The sequence below is a fragment of the Procambarus clarkii genome, chromosome 81 (assembly GCF_040958095.1).
Source record: "Procambarus clarkii isolate CNS0578487 chromosome 81, FALCON_Pclarkii_2.0, whole genome shotgun sequence".
In the NCBI taxonomy this organism is placed as follows: domain Eukaryota; kingdom Metazoa; phylum Arthropoda; class Malacostraca; order Decapoda; family Cambaridae; genus Procambarus; species Procambarus clarkii.
The window spans coordinates 3,823,539-3,840,195 of NC_091230.1; the positions used below are offsets into that span (position 1 = coordinate 3,823,539).

At 46.5% G+C, this 16,657-nt stretch overlaps 1 protein-coding gene across 1 annotated transcript in view; it reads right to left on the reverse strand.

Annotated features, from left to right (window-relative positions):
* Window positions 1–1,031: 1,031 nt before the first annotated feature.
* The window catches only part of LOC123752159 (receptor-type tyrosine-protein phosphatase epsilon), a 168,397-nt gene continuing 152,771 nt past the window's right edge, over window positions 1,032–16,657 (reverse strand). The window contains exons 5-7 of the mRNA XM_069315480.1: window positions 7,717–7,804; window positions 1,729–1,805; window positions 1,032–1,214 (exon numbers count right to left, since the gene is read on the reverse strand). Of these exons, the coding sequence (XP_069171581.1) occupies window positions 1,032–1,214; window positions 1,729–1,805; window positions 7,717–7,804 (348 nt within the window). The remainder of the gene's footprint in view (window positions 1,215–1,728; window positions 1,806–7,716; window positions 7,805–16,657) is intronic.

Consider the following 16,657-nt stretch of genomic DNA (forward strand, 5'->3'; position numbering starts at 1 on the left):
TTTATCATTCAAGGAAACGCCGGGGCACCTCCGGTACCACTGCCATCGTGGCCCCCTAAATCAATAACAACATAAAGGTGACCCCCTATAACTCAGGGGTTCTCCCAAGGCACCACCTACCAGGGCAGTAGCCACAAATGTGACCCCCTATTCCTCAGGGGTTCCTCCAAGGCACCACCTACCAGGGCAGTAATCACCGAGGTGACCCCTATACCTCAGGGGTTCCTCCAAGGCACCACCTACCAGGGCAGTTGCCACAAATATGACCCACCTATACCTCAGGGGTTCCTCCAAGGCACCACCTACCAGGGCAGTAGCCACAAATATGACCCACCTATACCTCAGGGGTTCCTCCAAGGCACCACCTACCAGGGCAGTAGCCACAAATATGACCCACCTATACCTCAGGGGTTCTACCAAGGCACCACCTACCAGGGCAGTAGCCACAAATATGACCCACCTATACCTCAGGGGTTCCTCCAAGGCACCACCTATCAGGGCAGTAGCCACAAATGTGACCCCCTATACCTCAGGGGTTCCTCCAAGGCACCACCTACCAGGGCAGTAATCACCGAGGTGACCCCTATACCTCAGGGGTTCCTCCAAGGCACCACCTACCAGGGCAGTAGCCACAAATATGACCCACCTATACCTCAGGGGTTCCTCCAAGGCACCATCTACCAGGGCAGTAGCCACAAATATGACCCACCTATACCTCAGGGGTTCTCCCAAGGCACCACCTACCAGGGCAGTAGCCACAAATATGACCCACCTATACCTCAGGGGTTCTCCCAAGGCACCACCTACCAGGGCAGTAGCCACAAATATGACCCACCTATACCTCAGGGGTTCCTCTAAGGCACCACCTACCAGGGCAGTAGCCACAAATATGACCCACCTATACCTCAGGGGTTCCTCCAAGGCACCACCTACCAGGGCAGTAGCCACAGATGTGACCCACCTATACCTCAGGGGTTCCACCAAGTCACCACCTACCAGGACAGTAACCACTAATGTGACCAGGCTATACCTCAGGGGTTCCACCAAGGCACCAAGAACCCATTCCTCACCTCAGCGTTCTCCTGGAGGCTGGTGACCATGACGACGGTGGGGCAGCGAGTGTGCCAGATCATCCTCCAGAAGTCTCCGACGGTGTCAACGTTGAAGGCCTTTGGTCCTTGGGAAGCGATGAACGCATCAGTCTTCGAGTGACCCTAAAGAACATTAGGACAATATCAGTATTCAGGTCCTTGTCCCTCTGTGTAGACCTGGAGGAGAATATACGGAAATGATGCCCCAGTATTGACTTCTTAGGCCTCTGTGATGACCTCAAAGAGGAGATAAGGAAACATTTCACGAGAATGTACATAGAGACTATCGCATAGGAACTGTAATATATTAACTATTATATAAGGAACCTGATAAAACTGCAAGCAAGAGCTAAAATCCTATTTCAACTCGGTTGAACAGAGAAACATTGACACACACACACTCACTCACTCACTCACTCACTCAGTCACTCACTCACTCACTCACTCACTCACTCACTCACTCACTCACTCACTCACTCACTCACTCACTCACTCACTCACTCACTCACTCACTCACTCACTCACTCACTCACTCACTCACTCACTCACTCACTCACTCACTCACTCACTCACTCACTCACTCACTCACTCACTCACTCACTCACTCACCCACTCACTCACTCACTCACTCACTCACCTGGATGTAGCTGGCGTTGATGTAGTCACTGTGAGGTTGGTCAGGGAGTAGTGGTAGCCTCACACGGGTGTCGTCATCTGTAACGTACATTACTTATTCTCTTACACCTGTACCATATAGTGACCCACCACTGGTGCAGCTGCACCATATAGTGACCCACCACTGGTGCACCTGCACCATATAGTGACCCACCACTGGTGCAGCTGTACTATATAGTGACCCACCACTGGTGCAGCTGTACTATATAGTGACCCACCACTGGTGCACCTGTACCATATAGTGATCCACCACTGTTGCAGGTGTTGAATATTGTGACCCACCACTGGTGCACCTGTACCATATAGTGACCCACCACTGGTGCAGGTGTACCATATAGTGACCCACCACTGGTGCAGCTGTACCATATAGTGACCCACCACTGGTGCAGCTGTACCATATAGTGACCCACCACTGGTGCAGCTGTACCATATAGTGACCCACCACTGGTGCAGCTGTACCATATAGTGACCCACCACTGGTGCAGCTGTACCATATAGTGACCCACCACTGGTGCAGCTGTACCATATTGTGACCCACCACTGGTGCAGCTGTACCATATAGTAACCCACCATTGGTGCAGCTGTACCATATAGTGACCCACCACTGGTGCAGCTGTACCATATAGTGACCCACCACTGGTGCAGCTGCACCATATAGTGACCCACCACTGGTGCACCTGTACCATATTGTGACCCACCACTGGTGCAGCTGTACCATATAGTGACCCACCATTGGTGCAGCTGTACCATATAGTGACCCAACACTGGTGCAGCTGTACCATATAGTGACCCACCACTGGTGCTGCTGCACCATATAGTGACCCACCACTGGTGCAGCTGTACCATATAGTGACCCACCACTGGTGCAGCTGTACCATATAGTGACCCACCACTGGTGCAGGTGTACCATATAGTGACCCACCACTGGTGCAGCTGTACCATATTGTGACCCACCACTGGTGCAGCTGCACCATATAGTGACCCACCACTGGTGCAGCTGTACCATATAGTGACCCACCACTGGTGCAGGTGTACCATATAGTGACCCACCACTGGTGCAGCTGTACCATATTGTGACCCACCACTGGTGCAGCTGTACCATATTGCGACCCACCACTGGTGCAGCTGTACCATATTGTGACCCACCACTGGGGCAGTTGTACCATATTGCGACCCACCACTGGTGCAGCTGTACCATATTGCGACCCACCACTGGTGCAGGTGTACCATATAGTGACCCACCACTGGTGCAGCTGTACCATATAGTGATCCACCACTGGTGCAGCTGTACCATTTAGTGACCTACCACTGGTACAGCTGTACCATATAGTGACCCACCACTGGTGCAGCTGTACCATATAGTGACCTACAACTGGTACAGCTGTACCATATAGTGACCAACCACTGGTGCAGCTGTACCATATAGTGACCAACCACTGGTGCAGCTGTACCATATAGTGACCCACCACTGGTGCAGCTGTACCATTTAGTGACCTACCACTGGTGCAGCTGTACCATATAGTGACCCACCACTGGTGCAAATGTACCATATAGAGACCCACAACTGGTGCAGCTGTACCATATAGTGGCCTACCACTGGTGAAGCTGTACCATATAGTGGCCCACCACTGGTGCAGCTGTACCATATAGTGGCCCACCACTGGTGCAGCTGTACCATATTGTGACCCACCACTGGTGCACCTGTACCATATAGTGGCCCACCACTGGTGCAGCTGTACCATATAGTGACCCACCACTGGTGCAGCTGTACCATATAGTGACCCACCACTGGTGCACCTGTATCATATAGTGGCCCACCACTGGTGCAGCTGTACCATATAGTGACCCACCACTGGTGCACCTGTACCATATAGTGGCCCACCACTGGTGCAGCTGTACCATATAGTGACCCACCACTGGTGCACCTGTACCATATAGTGACCCCACCACTGGTGTAGCTGTACCATATAGTGACCCACCACTGGTGCAACTGTACCATATAGTGACCCACCACTGGTGCACCTGTACCATATAGTGGCCCACCACTGGTGCAGCTGTACCATATAGTGACCCCACACTGGTGCAGCTGTTCCATCTAGTGACCCACCACTGGTGCAGCTGTACCATATAGTGATTTACCACTGGTGCGGCTGTACCATAGTGACCCACCACTGGTGCAGCTGTACCATATAGTGACCCACCACTGGTGCAAATGTACCATATAGTGACACACCACTGGTGCAGCTGTACCATCTAGTGACCCACCACTGGTGCACCTGTACCATATAGTGGCCCACCACTGGTGCAGCTGTACCATATAGTGACCCCACACTGGTGCAGCTGTACCATCTAGTGACCCACCACTGGTGCAGCTGTACCATATAGTGATTTACAACTGGTGCGGCTGTACCATAGTGACCCACCACTGGTGCAGCTGTACCATATAGTGACCCACCACTGGTGCAAATGTACCATATAGTGACCCACAACTGGTGCAGCTGTACCATATAGTGATTTACCACTGGTGCGGCTGTACCATAGTGACCCACCACTGGTGCAGCTGTACCATATAGTGACCCACCACTGGTGCAAATGTACCATACAGTGACCCACCACTGGTGCAGCTGTACCATATAGTGACCCACCACTGGTGCAGCTGTACTATATAGTGACCCACGACTGGTGCACCTGTAACATATAGTGACCTACCTCTCACGCGTAGGCCAATCCAACATGGTAGGCCTATCTAAGAACAATTCACATGACAGGACTATCTAACAGCAACACATTGGATTATAGTTAGGCCTATCTAGCACACACACATGGACTAACAGGTAGGCCTACCTAACACCAACAAATGGTGTAACAGGTAGGCCTATCTAACACCAATACATAGGGTTAACAGGTAGGCCTACCTAACACCAATACATAGGGTTAACAGGTAGGATTACCTAACACTAACATATAGGATAATAGGTAGGCCTATCCAACACAAACACACAGGGTAACAGAAATGTGGGAAATTTCGCCCTCCTTCTTTTATTTAATCTACCCTATATTCATTTTTACATACTCACCAAGACGATATATCTTCCCATGTAGTGTTATTTGCCAAGTATAATCCATAAATAAATATAATTTAAAATAGAAGAATTGTAGGAAATTCTTCTAATAATTTGCTAGAAATTTCCCCGCCACGTCCGCAGGAGTTGTTTTTTAACAGAAGGAATTTATGTCTGTTAAGCAGTTAATTATTAAGTGTAGTTTGGGGACTACTTAATGCATCAATATCAATAATAAAGTGAAACTTCAAAGAACCAAAAGAGAGCTAATTAATATCCACTCCCTTTGATAATTATATCAGATATTATATAATAACCGGTAATTCAATAAATAATTCTGGGCGTACGAACGCTCCCTCCTGGAGGAGGAGGAGGTCCGCCATTATGGTCCCCCCCCCCCCCCCCCACACACACACACACACACACACATGAGTGTGCACCTGTACCATATAGTACTTCCCGTACCATATAGTACCATATAGTACTTTGGCTCTACCAAAGAGCCAAAGCTCAACCCCCGCAAGCACAATTAGGTGAGTACACACACACACACACACACACACACACACACACACACACACACACACACACACACACACACACACACACACATATATACACGGAGCGTTTGTTTATTAGTTGTCGTGCACGAGTGATACTAAGTCATTGGTGCACTTGGACCTCGTCAGTAATATGGGAAGTACCTCATTTACGTCCTGTATCTTTATATAGATTAGCTGATCGATCGCTAAGTTTAGATGCGGTTATGAGGCTGATCAGTCACTAAGGTTAGGTGCGCTTACGAGGCTGATCGATCACTAAGCTTAGGTTCGGTTACGAGGCTGATCGATCACTAAGTTTAGGTGCGGTTATGAGGCTGATCAGTCACCAAGCTTAGGTGCGGTTACGAGGCTGATCGATCACTAAGCTTAGGTGCGGTTACGAGGCTGATCGATCACTAAGCTTAGGTGCGGTTACGAGGCTGATCGATCACTAAGCTTAGGTGCGGTTACGAGGCTGATCGATCACTAAGCTTAGGTGCGGTTATGAGGCTGATCAGTCACCAAGCTTAGGTTCGGTTACGAGGCTGATCGATCACTAAGTTTAGGTGCGGTTATGAGGTTGATCAGTCACTAGGTTTAGGTGCGCTTACGAGGCTGATCGATCACTAAGCTTAGGTTCGGTTACGAGGCTGATCGATCACTAAGTTTAGGTGCGGTTATGAGGTCTGGCCAACAGCCTATACTGGGTAAGATCATTATACAAAACAATTGTGTAATTCAGTTGACTTAATTATAACATATTAGCAGGCTGAGGCTCGAGGAAAGAGAAGACTGACATATTGTGATATTTAAGAAGTATACGGTGTGCTGGTTGTGGGAGAGACCATATTGTTACGTGTTCACAACACGTCTGGGAATTATCACCATTGCGAGGACAAACTTTTCACAACATCTAAACTGTCCTGTTTATCATTAAAGCTAGGATAGAGGAAATTAATTAAATTTATCATAATTAAATAATATAATCTAGTGATCAAATTAATTAACTTAATTTGTTCTAGTGTAACATAGTGTAAAATTTAAACTGCCAAGATCGTGGGATACATTTGTGAGGAGTTAACCTTATACAGTCCACTGCTCCATACATTAAACAAACTCATAGTCCACTTAATGTAATAATAAACTATAAATTATAAATAAAACCTAATTCATTTCCTCCCACAAATATTTCCCCACAAGATAGACCTATCTAACACCAACACATATGGGGTCACATGTAGGCCTAACACAAGCACACATGAGGCCACAGGTAGGCCTAAAACAAACACACATGGGGTCACATGTAGGCCTAACACACACACACACATGGGTCACAGGTAGGCCTAACAAAAACACATGGGGTTACAGGTAGGCCTAACACAAACACACATGGGTTACAGGTAGGCCTAACACAAACACATGGGGTTACAGGTAGGCCTAACACAAAAACACATGGGGTTACAGATAGGCCTAACACAAACACATATGGGGTCACAGGTAGGCCTAACACCAACACATATGGGGTCACAGGTAGGCCTAACACAAACACATGAGGTCACAGGTAGGCCTAACACAAACACATATGGGGTTACAGGTAGGCCTAACACAAACACACATGGGTTACAGGTAGGCCTAACACAAACACATGGGGTTACAGGTAGGCCTAACACAAACACACATGGGGTTACAGGTAGGCCTAACACAAACACACATGGGTTACAGGTAGGCCTAACACAAACACACGGGGTTACAGGTAGGCCTAACACAAACACACATAGGGTTACAGATAGGCCTAACACAAACACACATGGGGTTACAGGTAGGCCTAACACAAACACACATGAGGTCACAGGTAGGCCTAACACAAACACACATGAGGTCACAGATAGGCCTAACACAAACACATATGGGGTTACAGGTAGGCCTAACACAAACATATGGGGTGACAGGTAGGCCTAACACAAACATATGGAGTGACAGGTAGGCCTAACACAAACATATGGGGTGACAGGTAGGCCTAACACAAACATATGGGGTGACAGGTAGGCCTAACACAAACATATGGGGTGACAGGTAGGCCTAACACAAACATATGGGGTGACAGGTAGGCCTAACACAAACATATGGGGTGACAGGTAGGCCTAACACAAACATATGGGGTGACAGGTAGGCCTAACACAAACATATGGGGTGACAGGTAGGCCTAACACAAACATATGGGGTGACAGGTAGGCCTAACACAAACATATGGGGTGACAGGTAGGCCTAACACAAACATATGGGGTGACAGGTAGGCCTAACACAAACATATGGGGTGACAGGTAGGCCTATCTAACAGCAACTCACAGGGAAGGTTGTGGTTGTAGAGGTTCTTGTGGCGGTGTTCCTCCCGCTGACCATCGTGACACGTCTTGTTCATGTGTAGCCCCACACTCTGATGTACATATTATAATATTACATTACTTACATCATAATAATACATTAATTACATTATAATATTACACTAATTGCATTATAATATTACATTAATTAATGTATAACATAATATTTGTCCCTCCCCCCCCCCCTAGTTCAGGATCAGTTTTACTGCAAATCTGTCCATAGCTTTCCACTCTTCCTAGATGGCGCTGACTTCTTCTTCAATATCAACTTCAACTGCATCTCTTTCCCTTCCCAGCAGCTGAATAGTGCACCTTGCTGCTTCCTGTGAAGCCACTGTTTCCACAACTTCCTTCATTATGGACATGCCTTCCGGCCTCTTAGCATTTTAGCAAATGTGACATCCACTGTAAGAATCCCTTCTGGTGGTACAGTCCCACCTTACTGCTGGTTGGTTGTCTGGTACTGAGTTATAGTAGCATCTCTCTGAGGCTTTTTATCTCCTCCTTTCCAACTAACTCAGCTCTCTTTGTAAGCTGTTTATTGATTGTCTCATATTTTTCACTTCCTTGGTAATTTCTCCCTCATAATTAGGTGATGATCTAAATATATGTCTCTTCCTGTGCCTCTCCTCCACCTGTGTTCCAGTGCCCTTGTTTCTTTCCTGTTCTATGTTGGGTTACAAGAACAAGAAACTAAAAGTGAGAGAGAGAGAGAGAGAGAGAGAGAGAGAGAGAGAGAGAGAGAGAGAGAGAGAGAGAGAGAGAGAGAGAGAGAGAGAGAGAGAGAGAGAGAGAGAGAGAGAGACAGAGAGAGAGAGAGAGAGAGAGAGAGAGAGAGAGAGAGAGAGAGAGAGAGAGAGAGAGAGAGAGAGAGAGAGAGAGAGAGAGAGAGAGAGAGAGAGAGAGACAGAGAGAGAGAGAGAGAGAGAGAGAGAGAGAGAGAGAGAGAGAGAGAGAGAGAGAGAGAGAGAGACAGAGAGAGAGAGAGAGAGAGAGAGAGAGAGAGAGAGAGAGAGAGAGAGAGAGACAGAGAGAGACAGAGAGAGACAGAGAGAGAGAGAGAGAGAGAGAGAGAGAGAGAGAGAGAGAGAGAGAGAGAGAGAGAGAGAGAGAGAGAGAGAGAGAGAGAGAGAGAGAGAGAGAGAGAGAGACAGAGAGAGAGAGAGAGAGAGAGAGAGAGAGAGACAGAGAGAGAGAGAGAGAGAGAGACAGAGAGAGAGAGAGAGAGAGAGAGAGAGAGAGAGAGAGAGAGAGAGAGAGAGAGAGAGAGAGAGAGAGAGAGAGAGAGAGAGAGAGAGAGAGAGACAGAGACAGAGAGAGAGAGAGAGAGAGAGAGAGAGAGAGAGAGAGAGAGAGAGAGAGAGAGAGAGAGAGAGAGAGAGAGAGAGAGAGAGAGAGAGACAGAGAGAGAGAGAGAGAGAGAGAGAGAGAGAGAGAGAGAGAGAGAGAGAGAGAGAGAGAGAGAGAGAGAGAGAGAGAGAGAGAGAGAGAGAGAGAGACAGAGAGAGAGAGACAGAGAGAGAGAGACAGAGAGAGAGAGAGAGACAGAGAGAGAGAGAGAGAGAGAGAGAGAGAGAGAGAGAGAGAGAGAGAGAGAGAGAGAGAGAGAGAGAGAGAGAGAGAGAGAGACAGAGAGAGACAGAGAGAGAGAGAGAGAGAGAGAGAGAGAGAGAGAGAGAGAGAGAGAGAGAGAGAGAGAGAGAGAGAGAGAGAGAGAGAGAGAGAGAGAGAGAGAGAGAGAGAGAGAGACAGAGAGAGAGAGAGAGAGAGACAGAGAGAGAGACAGAGAGAGAGACAGAGAGAGACAGAGAGAGAGAGAGAGAGAGAGAGAGAGAGAGAGAGAGAGAGAGAGAGAGAGAGAGAGAGAGAGAGAGAGAGAGAGAGAGAGAGAGAGAGAGAGAGAGAGAGAGAGAGAGAGAGAGAGAGAGAGAATAGCGACCACAGGCGATGGTGATGACAAGGCAGCATGGTATTACACATGGGGCAGGTGTACAAATAGCGGTTACAGGTGGTGATGATAACAAGGCAGCATGGTATTATAAATGGGTCAAGTGTACAAATAGCGACAAAAATCCATGTTCACTAATGAAGTCAATATCTTGGGAAAGAAATTTGACTTCAACAACCATGAAAAGTTATGTACTTTTTAACCTAACAAGAAAGGCAGGCGGATCACTGAAGTAAGGCGGATCTCATACCTTCTTGACAGCAGAGCAGGGGTTGTATATGTGGCTCAAGATTGCTGGCATCTTGTCGGAAATGCAACACGTAACATGTTAACATAGTAACTATCGTAGATGCAGTTAATTTTTTTATAGTTAGCCATTACCAAAATTTTAAAGTATACTGGGAAATTTTGTGATATAATCACAACAACACGTATATTTAAGCTACACAACTATTCTTTAAGCAACAGTATTTAAACTTAATAAATAAGTGGTCACTATGACTGGTTCTTAGATAATTAGCAGTAAAGGTTCAGCTTGCCTCCCAAATTCCCTAAGACGGAGTAGGAACCAGAAATATTACTGGAACACCGCGAGGAGTGCGAGGTGGCGAGTCATTGTTCCTGAATGTAAACAAAGACATGAGACAATAGTACTTCCTGAGGTTTCGCAAATGCGGCTCTGCAGAGTTCTGAAATGACACCGCCCAATAGTGATCCACCCACAGCGACCTCTACATCAACCATAGGAAGTACTGTAGCCAGTAAAACAAATTGTGTATATGAGTGTAGTGACCATTTACAAATTGTGTTCGTAATTGGCCGGCCGAGAGCTTGGAACAGCTCTCACACTGCCAACACTCGCCATAACTACAAAACAGCTGAGAACTCATCTAACCTTTCACTAACCCATGTTTACAATACAGTAGTTTGTAAAACTAACCTTATACTGTAGATGTTATTTGCCAACATATGTGGTATAATTTATATGAAGTAAACAGCAAATGTATATGGTTTATTTATCTCCACCAATGTGGGATAAGCTGTGCACACTTACCAACACCCGCAACTATGTGTTAAAGTAAAACCTAGCAGGCTGAATTTACCTACACTCCTCTATTTGAAGTAACACAAAATTAAAAAGTAAATAAAAACAAAAAATAATTATTCACTAATTAAAAAGCACATATTGCCTGCTAGCATTACCCCACACATCTTCAGTATACATTGCTCTCCTGGTTGACCTCCACACTTGAGTATACACTGCTCTCCTGGTTGACCTCCACACTTGAGTATACACTGCTCTCCTGGTTGACCTCCACACTTGAGTATACACTGCTCTCCTGGATGACCTCCACACTTGAGTATACACTGCTCTCCTGGATGACCTCCACACTTGAGTATACACTGCTCTCCTGGTTGACCTCCACACTTGAGTATACACTGCTCTCCTGGTTGACCTCCACACTTGAGTATACACTGCTCTCCTGGATGACCTCCACACTTGAGTATACACTGCTCTCCTGGTTGACCTCCACACTTGAGTATACACTGCTCTCCTGTTGCAAAGCAGGCATCCAACAATGCATGCACACACACACACACACACACACAGGGGCCTCGTAGGCCTCGTGTTAGGGGCATCGTAGCCTGGTGGATAGCGCGCATGATTCGTAATTCTGTGGTGCGGGTTCGATTCCCGCACCAGGCAGAAACAAATGGGCAAAGTTTCTTTCACCCTGAATGCCCCTGTTACGTAGCAGTAACTAGGTACCTGGGAGTTAGTCAGCTGTCACGGGCTGCTTCCTGGTGTGTGTGTGTGTGTGTGTGTGTGTGTGTGTGGTGTGGAAAAAAAAAAGTAGTTAGTAAACAGTTGAATGACAGTTGAGAGGCGGGCCGAAAGAGCAAAGCTCAACCCCCCGTAAAAACACAACTAGTAAACACACAGTACCGCATAAGAGGCTGGTACATAAGCTGGAGAGAGAGGCAGGTGTAGCTGGTAAGGTGCTCCAGTGGATAAGGGAGTACCTGAGCAATAGGAAGCAGAGAGTTACGGTGAGGGGTGAGACCTCAGATTGGCGTGAAGTCACCGGTGGAGTCCCAGAGGACTCTGTACTCGGTCCTATCTTGTTTCTGATATATGTAAACGATCTTCCGGAGGGTATAGATTCATTTCTCTCAATGTTTGCGAACGATGCCAAAATTATGAGAAGGATTAAGACAGAGGAGGACAGCTTTTGAGGCTTCAAGAAGACCTAGACAAGCTGAAGGAATGGTCAAACAAATGGTTGTTAGAGTTTAACCCAAGCAAATGTAATGTAATGAAGATAGGTGTAGGGAGCAGGAGGCTTGATACAAGGTACCATCTGGGAGATGAAATATTTCAAGAGTCAGAGAAAGAAAAAGACTTGGGGGTTAATATCACGCCAGACCTGTCTCCTGCAGCCCTTATCAAGAGGATAACATCAGCGGCATATGCCAGGCTGGCCAACATAAGAACGGCATTCAAAGAACATAAGAACGGCAAACTTGTGTAAGGAATCATTCAGAACTTTGTATAGCACATGTTAGGCCAATCCTGGAGTATGCAGCCCCAGCATGGAGTCCATATCTAGTCAAGGATAAGACTAAACTGGAAAAGGTTCAAAGGTTTGCCACCAGACTAGTACCCGAGCTGAGAGGTATGAGCTACGACCTTACCCTGAGGTTACCTTGAGGTGCTTCCGGGGCTTAGCGTCCCCGCGGCCCGGTCGTCGACCAGGCCTCCTGGTTGCCGGACTGATCAACCAGGCTGTTGGACGTGGCTGCTCGCAACCTGACGTATGAGTCACAGCCTGGTTGATCAGGTATCCTTTGGAGGTGCTTATCCAGTTCTCTCTTGAACACTGTGAGGGGTCGGCCAGTTATTCCCCTTATGTGTAGTGGAAGCGTGTTGAACAGTCTCGGACCTCTGATGTTGATAGAGTTCTCTCTCAGAGTACCTGTTGCACCTCTGCTTTTCAACGGGGGTATACTGCACATCCTGCCATGTCTTCTGGTCTCATGTGATGTTATTTCTGTGTTCAGGTTTGGGACCAGCCCCTCTAATATTTTCCACGTGTAAATTATTATGTACCTCTCCCGCCTGCGCTCAAGGGAGTACAGTTTTAGGCTCTTTAGTCGGTCCCAATAGTTTAGATGTTTTACTGAGTGGATTCTAGCAGTAAAGGATCTCTGCACGCTCTCCAGGTCAGCAATTTCTCCAGCTTTGAAAGGGGCTGTCATTGTGCAGCAGTACTCCACTCTAGAGAGCACAAGCGTTTTGAAAAGTATCATCATCGGTATAGCATCTCTAGTGTGAAAAGTTCTTGTTATCCAACCTGTCATTTTTCTTGCAGTTGTGACGGCTACTTTATTGTGTTCTTTAGAGGTAAGGTCTTCCGACATGAGTACACCCAGATCCTTTACATTGCCTTTTCGTTCTATGTTATGATTTGCCTGAGTTTTGTACGTGGTTTCCGTTTTTATATTTTCATTTTTTCCATAGCGCATGAGCTGGAACTTATCTTCGTTAAACACCATATTATTTTCTGTAGCCCATAGAAAGACCTGATCTACATCTGACTGGAGGTTTGCCGTATCCTCTATGTTGCCTACTCTCATGAAGATCCTAGTGTCATCTGCAAAGGATGATACAGTGCTATAGGTTGTGTTCTTGTCTATGTCCGATATGAGGATGAGAAAAAGTACTGGAGCAAGCACAGTACCCTGGGGGACTGAGCTCTTCACGGTTGATGGGCTGGATTTTATTTTGTTGACTATTACACATTGGGTTCTGTTGGTCAGGAAATTGTAGATCCATCTGCCTATTTTTCCGGTAATTCCTTTTGAACGCATTTTATGTGCAATAACACCATGGTCACATTTATCAAAAGCTTTTGCGAAATCTGTGTAAATTACATCAGCGTTTTGTTTGTCTTCCATAGCATCTAATGCCATATCATAGTGGTCCAGCAACTGCGATAGGCAAGAGCGCCCTGTTCTGAAACCATGTTGTCCGGGGTTATGGAGATGCTGTGATTCCATGTATTTTGTGATCTTACTTCTTAGCACTCTCTCAAAACATTTTATGATGTGCGATGTTAGTGCTATCGGTCTGTAATTTTTTGCCTCTGCCTTATTTCCTCCTTTATGAAGTGGTGCTATCTCTGTTGTTTTTAGTATATCAGGAATAACGCCAGTATCTAGGCTTTGTGTTCATAGAATGTGGAGGGCCTGCGATAGTGTTTTTTTACAGTTCTTTATGAATATGGAGTTCCAAGAATCCGGGCCTGGTGCAGAGTGCATAGGCATACTGTTTATGGCTTCTTCAAAATCCAGTGGGGATAGGGTGACGTCTGATATATGATTTGATGTTGGTATCATATCCATGAAAAATTCATTTGGGTTATCAATCTTTAGTGTGCTTAATGGCTCGCTGAAAACAGAGTCGTACTGCTTCCTCAGTAGCTCGCTCATTTCTTTGTTGTCATCGGTGAAAGTTCCATCTCCCTTTCGCAGGGGCCCGATACTAGATGTGGTTTTTGGTCTTGATTTTGCATAGGAGAAAAAATATTTCGGATTTCTCTCTATTTCACTGATGGCCTTTTGCTCTCTTTGCCTTTCCTGGGTTTTGTATGATTCTTGTAGCTTCCGTTCAATTGTTTCTATTTCTCTACCTAACCTTCTTCGCCGTTCTTGAGATAGGGTGCGACTCTCAAGTTGTTCCGCGATTCGTTTTCTTCGCCTATATAGGGAACGACGTTCCCGTTCCAATCTGCATCTCTTCCTCTTTTTTCTTAGAAGTATGCGGTTTGAACATATTTCTAGTGCTACTAAGCTTATTTTTTCCAGGCACTGGTTCAGGTTTGCATTTTCTGGCTGTTCTTCCCAGTTTATTTCTGTGAAGTCCTGGTTTATTTGCTCCCAGTTTATCTGTTTATTATTGAAGTTGAATTAGCTGAAATCTCCTCCACTGGGAATCTGGACTGGTTTTGAAGGTCTACTCCCCATGGTTGTCATAACTTCAATTAAGTTGTGATCTGAGTAACAGGTATTTGTAATCATTATGTTCCTGATCAATTCATCATTATTAGTGAAAATGAGGTCCAGCGTGTTCTCCTTCCTAGTTGGTTCTACTATTTGCTGGTTTAAGGCAAACATGTCGCACATCCGTAGCAGGTCATTTGCATGTGCCTGTTCATTTAGGCTACTTCCTGGTATTCTTTCTGATATTACTGTATTAGCCAGGTGCTTCCATTTCAGGTGCTGTAGGTTGAAGTCCCCAAGCAGGATGATGTTCGGAGCTGGATTTGTGAGGTTTTCCAAGCAGTGTTCTATTTTCATTAGTTGGTCTTTAAACTGCTGAGGGTTTGCCTCCCGTGACTTATATACAAGGACAATAACTACATTTAAAATGATATTATCGTGTTAGTGTAAGTGCTGGATGCTTTACTTCCAGCACATTACTTCTACGGGAATTAAACCTCACTTCGCTGGAAGACAGAAGAGTTAGGGTGAACATGATCACCACATTCAAGATTCTCAAGGGAATTAATAGGGTAGATAAAGACAGTCTATTTAACACAAGAGGCACACGCACTAGGGGACACAGGTGGAAATTGAGTGCCCAAATGAGCCACAGAGATGTTAGAAAGAACTTTTTTAGTGTCGGAGTAGTTGACAAATGGATTGCATTAGGAAGTGATGTGGTGGAGGCTGACTCCATACACAGTTTCAACTGTAGATATGATAGAGTCCAATAGGCTCAGGAACCTGTACACCTGTTGATTGACGGTTGAGAGGCGGGACCAAAGAGCTAATGCTCAACCCCCACAAGCACAACTAGGTGAGTACACACTCACACACACACACACATTTGGTTTAATAGGGAATGTATGGAAGCAAAGGAGCTGAACAAAAGGGCATGGAGGAACTTCCGTAATAACAGAACACCAGAAAGTAGAGAGAGATACCAGAGAACCAGGAACGAGTATGTTAGTGTGAGAAGAGCAGCTGAGAAAAGGTATGAAAATGATATAGCTAATAAAGCCAAGACCGAACCAAAGTTACTACACAGTCACATCAGGAGGAAGACAACAGTGAAGGAACAGGTGATGAAACTTAGGGTGGGCGAGAACAGGTACACAGAGAATGACAAAGAGGTGTGTGAAGAACTCAACAAAAGGTTCCAGGAGGTCTTTACAATAGAACAGGGAGAAGGAACCTGTACACCTGTTGATTGACGGTTGAGAGGCGGGACCAAAGAGCCAGAGCTCAACCCCCGCAAGCACAACTAGGTGAGTACACACACACACACACACACACACACACACACACACACACACACACACACACACACACGCACACACACACACACTCACACACACACAAACCCCTCTGACCCCACTGCAGTCAAATTCATCCCACATTCCAAGGACCCCCTCATCACCTCAACCCTTAAAACCCGTCCAGCCCTCATCCCCTCAACCCCAAAAACCCACCCAGCCCTCATCCCCTCAACCCCCAAAACCCGCCCAGCCCTCATCCCCTCAACCCCCCAAGACCTACCCAGCCCTCACCCCTCCTCATCCCCTCTCCTTCCATGTGACCCCCCACCCTTGCGAGGGGGGTGGGAGATTCCCCCCACCCCCTCTATCCTTCCCCCTCCCAACCTCTCAACCTCTATCTGACTCCCAATCTTACGCGATCTCCCAACCCCTCTATGCCTATCAGACCCTCCCTAATCTTCAGACCCAGTATGCCCTTCCTACTCCAGACCTACCTACCCAGGCCCTACCCCAGACCCTCCTATCTACCTTCTTAGAAGCCCAAGGGAAGCCCGTAGAGTCCTACATGTCGATGTTTGCGGATGACGCAAAGTTGATGAGAAGAGTTGTGACAGATGAGGATTGCAGGATCCTCCAAGAGGACCTAAACAGGT